General features: G+C 44.5%; 1 protein-coding gene across 1 annotated transcript in view; it reads right to left on the bottom strand.

The window, feature by feature from the left end:
- MANBA (mannosidase beta) overlaps window positions 1-6,890 on the bottom strand; it is a 114,622-nt gene that overhangs the window by 48,053 nt on the left and 59,679 nt on the right. The window contains exon 7 of the mRNA XM_019526367.1: window positions 5,339-5,449. Within this exon, the coding sequence (XP_019381912.1) occupies window positions 5,339-5,449 (111 nt within the window). The remainder of the gene's footprint in view (window positions 1-5,338; window positions 5,450-6,890) is intronic.

Raw genomic sequence — 6,890 nt, 5'->3', positions numbered from 1 at the left:
TTAACATAGCCCAATTTGTGGCTGGTTTCTAGTTCTGCAACTTCCTGTTCAAACTAGTTTTTAAAATTTGTCTGCCTGAGAACAACAATCCTGAGGTCAGTGATGGAGTGTCCACCCACAAGCTTTTGTTTCTTTCTGAAGCCGATATCAGATCAGTGTTCATTCATTCTTGTACATAGGGATCACTCTGTCTGTCCAAGGTGGACATTGTAAGCAGGTGACAGCATATACGACATTGGTAGAGCTGCAGGCAAATGAACTTTGGATGCTGTATTCCTTGCTATTTGGTCCACTGATGATGTGGTCTGTCTTGATGTGGGGACACAGCAGGCATTTGGGTCCATTGCAAAGCCTAGTGCCTCAGTGAGGATAGGAGTTACTTAGTCTGTTGTTTGAGAAATGCCATTTAAGGTTGAGGGACAGTCTATAAGCCAGGACATGTTCATCTCCAATGGCTACTTTGAGATGGTCATACCTTTCCAGGAGGGGTTAGAGGTCATAAATGATACATTTTAGGTATTCAAGCTGGGACTTAGGCTTAGTATAGAAGCATTCCTGGAATCTGTCACGTCCTACACACAGACTCGTTCAATATAAAATGCTTCACAAAAGTTTGTCTCGCTAAATGCAGCACCTCTCATAACCATCAATATTTATCAGAAAAAGAATCAACTGATGGACTAGCTAAAAATTCCCATCCTTTGTCAAACAAATAACGTCAACTACAGGAAACAAAACTTCTCAGTATCTGGTGATGTTCTTTCTTCGTGGCATGTAAATTAAGTTGGAAACTAAAAGGTGGGAAGAGACTCAGAGTCAAAAGTGAGGGTGACAGAATGGCAGGATGCCCCCCTAAATGAGTGTATGGTGATACATAGAATATAAATGCCAAGGTGGACTAGGGGCAAACAGGAAGGCACTGTGAAAGTAATGGGGGTGAGGAAAGAATATACCAGCTAAAAACCTCAAAGCACTAAAAAACTGACACACAGTACAAACAAGAGCTCTGAAGATGATGTAGAAATGAGTGCAGAGGGGGAAGGAAAGACAAAGAGAGTCCAGAAATAAACACAGGAGAAAAAAAGGTTTCCACAGAAAGACAAAGAGAATAAAAAAGGCAGTATGTTGTTTGATATAACCAGGAAAGGACCGCACATAATGCAAACAGCTAAAGTGTTCACGCACTGAAAAAACAATTACAACCTATTCTAACCACCTGACCAGGGTTTTATGCTACATTCTTCTGAAAAATTCCAAATGGAACGATTTAAATTAACAAGAAAAAAAAATCTTCTTTTGGTTTTGGCTGTGTTGTAAGATATATCTGAAAGGGTATGGAACGCAGACAAAATCCCCTCTTATAAGAATTTCCTTGCTTTGGGCTACACTGTTCTAAGGGTAGGTGTAAAGCAAGGTAAGAATATGCAGGAAGCAACTGCAGGTGAGAGCAGTCCCTAAAACCCCTCTAATTTGCAAAAGGGACTGCACTAATGCTAACAATGGAGAGCTGGAAATTGGATGTTACATCTCTTAATGTGCATGCATGTGTGTGCACACGCATGCATATACTTTTCCCCCACTTCTCCACCCACCCTTATTTAGGTGGGGGGGGATGTGCAATGAGAGAGAGAAAATCATTTCTAAATATTTAAATGAAATAAAGCTGTAAAAAGTAAAAGTTGCAGCAACAGATTCAAACCACGAACTTCAGAACAATCTCTCTCCTGAAACACTTAAAGTTTTTGCATCTCTGGGGAAACGCCACCATTTTTCTGCCACTTCCCAGCAAAAAACACTGTCTATTGATGTGAGAGCAAATCTTTGCCTACATTGTAGAGAAGAGTTAAAAGGGGAAGAGGTTATACATGCAGCCTTTTCTCCTCCCATGTAAAGCTAAAGAGAAGGATGCCAATCCAGAGCTCCAGCCTACTAAGGACAAAGCTGAGGCCTAACTAGCAAAGTTTATGCCCTGGGCCAGCATTCTGTAAACCTGGCGAGCACTCCTCCATCTCCCACTTCCATGACCACCAAGCACTGCTGATTCCCACTGCCATCAATGATAACCAGTAGGAAATTTGGCAGTGAGAAAAGCAGCAGCTGCAGTGTGGTAGGTGCAAGAGGATCCCCACACCCACCTGGTGCCACCACTGTGGTGCTGACTCCCCAAAGGGCCTCCAATTCTAGTCCCCCTCCATTATCAAGTCAGCACCCAGGGCTGGTGCCCCACTTAGCCACTCCTAGTTAAGCTATTAAGACAACCAGCTAATGTGCCAAGTGCACAATGGACTAACAAAGGTGCCGTCTACTGGGTAATAAAAATACCTCAGCAGGTATTCTGCCATGTATTTTCTGTTTCTAAAAAGGAGCCTAAAAGGGTGCATCTAGACCACAGCCCAATGAGGCAACAAGCCCCACCCACCAACTCACTCTCATTCCAGGGACATCAGCCCCAGAAATAAGGAGATGGGGGCATCCTGGTTTCCACACCCTCTCATCTGCTGCTTTTGTGCAACCCAGAAACATAGGTCTCAAGCTTAATGCCAGGACACCCCAAAGGCATACTCAGTGCCTCATTTCAAGGGTTGATGTGCATTCAGCAGAAGCAGGTAGGTGGGCTCTGTCTAGCACTTTGCTGCTGAAAATGTAGACATGCCCTAAGTTTCTTCTGTTGCATAATCTGCTCCAGAGGTGGCAAAGCTATGTTACTCTGAAGTCAGACAGAAAGTAGGGTAAGATGGCACCTTAGAAACTGACTGTTTCAGATAAGCATGAGCTTTTGTAAGCACCAACCTATTTTGTCAGATGCTTTGAAAGGACTGGCAGAAAGAAAAGCTGTTTTATAAATGCGCGCGCGCGTGCACACACACACACACACACACACGCGAAAGGAATCAGGGAGACAGACTGCCAACATCATATACACTCGCACTAATGTCACCTCAGCCATCACCTACTTATAGTGCCACTTTGTCTTCACTAGCCAAGTGGGCTAATCCCGACGCAAAAGCACAAATGGACACTGATTCCACATCAGTTCCAGAAACACACAAAAGCTGGGGGCAGAACATTTTAACCTCCCTGGATGTTTCATTGCTGACTTCAGAATAGCTATCCCTCAATTAAAAAAAGAAAATTAAAAGCAACCTGGACATGAAATCAGAGACCAAGACAATTTGCAGATTTGATCATATTAATCAGCCTCAGGGGCCACAGTCTCTTACCCATTATTTGGACTATCTGTTGACAAGGTAGGTTGTTGCCTATAAAAGCTACCGAGTCACTGAACCAGTCAGGGAACAGACACATACATTTGGAGCCGTTTCAGAAGGGTAGCAGCTGTTAGGTTCTAACTGTGACACATAGACAAGCCAAGAATCATAGCAATGCAGCAAAATCAACCAAACTTGAACCCTGGATGATGCAGTGTTAAAGGTGGCTTGGTTTGCTATATTGATGTCATTCCCAGCTTCTCCACAGGTAGCAATCAGAATGAAACAGCTGCTGCCCCATGGAAATACTCCTATTTTGAAATGGCTCCAAATGTGTGCATCTATCCTCCTCATCTACCTTGCTGGTACTCAACCTTTTTGCCCAGGAGGCTGGACTGGCAGTGCCCAGTCTGATTTCAGGCCAAATTCAGCCAGTGCAGCTGATCCAGTGCCAGGCGGGCATGGCAGGCACCATCTGGCCATGTGGAGGTTGGGGGGGGGAGGGCAGCCCCAGTGCTGCCCCACAGAGAAAAGGAACTTGACTTGGTCCTTTGGAGAGCAAAAGGGGCATGTCCAGGCCCCAACCTGGCCCCATGGGGGAAAAGGGTGCAGGGCCCAACCCCAACAGGAGGGAAAGGGAAATGGCTAGGCCCCAACTTGGTTCCACAAGGAGGGAAGGGGGCATGCCTGGCCCTGATCCAGAAGGAGGAGGGGGAGGGAGTCACGGCCCATCCCCACAGGAGAAGGGTCCTAGCTTGGCTCCAACTGGCCATGCACGGAATGGGAGTTTGGGGATTTGGCAGGAGGGAGGGTGGCCATATTGACCGCCAAATTTCTAGACCCGTGGGGAGCCCCGCAAACCAGCTGTGATGGCTCCATTGGCCACAGGTTGAGCACCACTGGTCTAAGCCCAGTGACCATGAGTTCACCAGGAGAGACCTTGAAGCAACTGCTCTTCTGGAACTACTTTGCTGCCCTACTGCTGTGCAGTAAGGACAGGCTTTAGCTCAGTACAGTTATATGGATGTATCCCTACACTGCTGTTTTCTAATCCTGTCTTTCCCTTTGAACTGTACTGCAAATACTAATCACAAATTATCTTCATGGCTCCAGAAACAATCTTAGAACTCTGTAAACACAGAGGCTGCTCATAAGAGTAGGTACAACAAAGGGTAATCATTTCCGTAGGACTTTTTACAGTGATAAGCACTGCATTTCCAGAAGCACAGAATCCTAATTAGCTTAGCAACACAAGTCAGTACTACCTAGTAAATGCACAGATTTATTTAGTGGCATCCATATGCTTATACCATATGGGTCCCAGTCTAATTTTGTCTGAACTATTCAACAGGTTGAGGATTTGCGTGTGGCTTTTTTAATGCTAAATCTTCTAGTAAGTGAAGAAAAAGACTTTTTTATACAACAATTGTGTTGCAAACTCATTTACACTGGATAAAATAAGATATCCCAAAGCTGCTGAGGAGTTCAGATACTATATTGCTCTAACACACTGGTTGCAGTTTTCCAACACAGCTGGTACTCCCCAGCAACTGAACTTTGTGACTCACAGCACATTACAAAGAGGTTTTTTTAAAAAAAAAATGGACACAGAGCATACACAGGTTAACTGGAAGTTTCAGTTCTAAATAAACTTTATTTATTGAGAGTCTATTTTATGTCATTTTTAAAATGATACAAAACCATTAAAAGGGAAAATGCATGCCCATTATTGAATGTATTATGTTGTCACTCATACAGGTGACATAATGAATCTCCAAGAGCTTAAACAAACAGACCTTTTAAGTATGAAAATTTAAACAAATTATAAGCATCCTTCACACTTAAAATTTCCAGTTCATCATAAATTATCTTGAAGTCTGAATCCACATGCAGGTGTTAGCATAGGTGAAAGTTGACAGCAAGTATGTTAATTATTTTGATAGCTTAAAAAACCCCCCAAAAAACAAAAATACCATACACACAACCCCTGTTTCTAAGTAACAGTCTTGCATGCAAATTACAGTCTAGCAAATTGTTTTACAACACACCCTGAGAGCTGCTATTTTATGAGGTGAGCTTCCTAATGTTAGCATAGTATAAACTCTATTAAATCAAGAGAACTTGGGTACCTTTGAAAGTCTCTCAATCTTGTATCCTGCCTCCATGATGAAAGTTGTTATCATGTAGTATCCAGTTTGATTTCCATGACCATTAGGCCACCAAGTTTCCACTGAAGCACTCTTAAGGAGGGGAAAAAAATTCCAAACACATTAGAAGATAAACTTGAAGCAATTTGCATGAAATTAGGTACAGCTCACAACTATGGATCAAAAAGTAGCTTTTACAGGTACAAGTGGCAGTGAGAGAGTACAAGTAGGGCCCAACCAGGGTCACCACTTACCCCAGCACCTAGAGACCTAGACGTATGCAGTGTAACAATCCCCCAAGTCTGGAGGCACCAAAAGGCAAGTGGTGCCTCCCACCTTCCACTCACTTTATCACCTTCAGGGGGGAAAAAAAAAGGGAAGAAAGGAACCAGCTAGACACTCCAGCTAGTAGGAATAACTATACATACAACTAAATGCAGAGACCTACATACAATCAGAGAACTTTCTACAGTTCTGATTGGACTTTTTATACCTTGTGCTGCTTACTTGCACTCACCCTCCCTCCCTTCCTTGCAATCCTTTCACCTCAGCTTTAGTCTGCATGTGCTTCTCAGACACTTCTTCCCTGCTCTCATCCTCTTTTCTTTCCATGTATCTTTTCAGGGATGCCCAAGATACAGCTCCCAGAGCCATGTAATCCAGTCTGTGGGGGGCCCCAACAGGTCCAGAAGTTTGACAGCATGGAGAGCAATGGCAGCACTCTGCTTCTTGCCCAGAGTGGGGGGCTATGTTATCTAGCTTGTAGAGCTGCAGGTTAGAAATTTGGTAGGAGGAAGAGAGATGGCTGCCATAGCTCTGGGAACCACAGTAATTAATATTGCCAAAGTCCAGCCCCGTAGGCCAGATGACATGGCTCTGTGCTTCACATCTGGCCTCTGCACCACTGATCCGGCCCAGATGAGTTTAACACCACTGATGTAGATGATCCCCTTCAAACAAGCCTTCCCCTCCCCAACAAAAAAAAAAAAATCCTGCAGAACAAAGGGTGAGATTATACATTACAAACGGATCATGTTAAGAGCACTTAAAATGATCACGCATTAAGGGTCATTAACAAGTGCTAAGTGTCTTTTAGGTGTCTTAGCTACATCACTTTGGGTGAGGATTATCTGTGACCTGGGCTACCTAGTTTGAGTTCACCTGAGATAAAACCACCAATTTGAAGTCCTCCAGTATCCCAGGAGGCACTGCTCCCAGGTGGACTAGCCATCATCCAGGAATCTATGGCTCTGAACTGACAGCTGGGAACAACCAGACAACACATGGATGGGGTGAGTGGGGAAGGAGGGGAAAGGAGTGAAAGGGGTAGAGAAGCCAGGGGAAAGGAGCCATGGGGAAGGGTTGGGGGGCAGGATTGGTGGGGGAAAGACATAAGGGAAAAGCAGGGGGAGTGGGTGGGTGGGAAGCTGCTGCCTCCTCTACCCCCAAATAGCTCCCTCCACCTCAGATCACTCCCCTGTTACCCTCATTGCTCCTACTACTCCCATTATTTCCCCCACCCTCTGGATCGCTG

This window comes from Gavialis gangeticus, unplaced genomic scaffold, assembly GCF_001723915.1.
Source record: "Gavialis gangeticus isolate Ggan-Ray unplaced genomic scaffold, GavGan_comp1, whole genome shotgun sequence".
Classification (NCBI taxonomy): domain Eukaryota; kingdom Metazoa; phylum Chordata; order Crocodylia; family Gavialidae; genus Gavialis; species Gavialis gangeticus.
The sequence above is the reverse complement of the archived record's forward strand: the minus strand, read 5'-3'. Positions and strand labels throughout refer to the sequence as shown.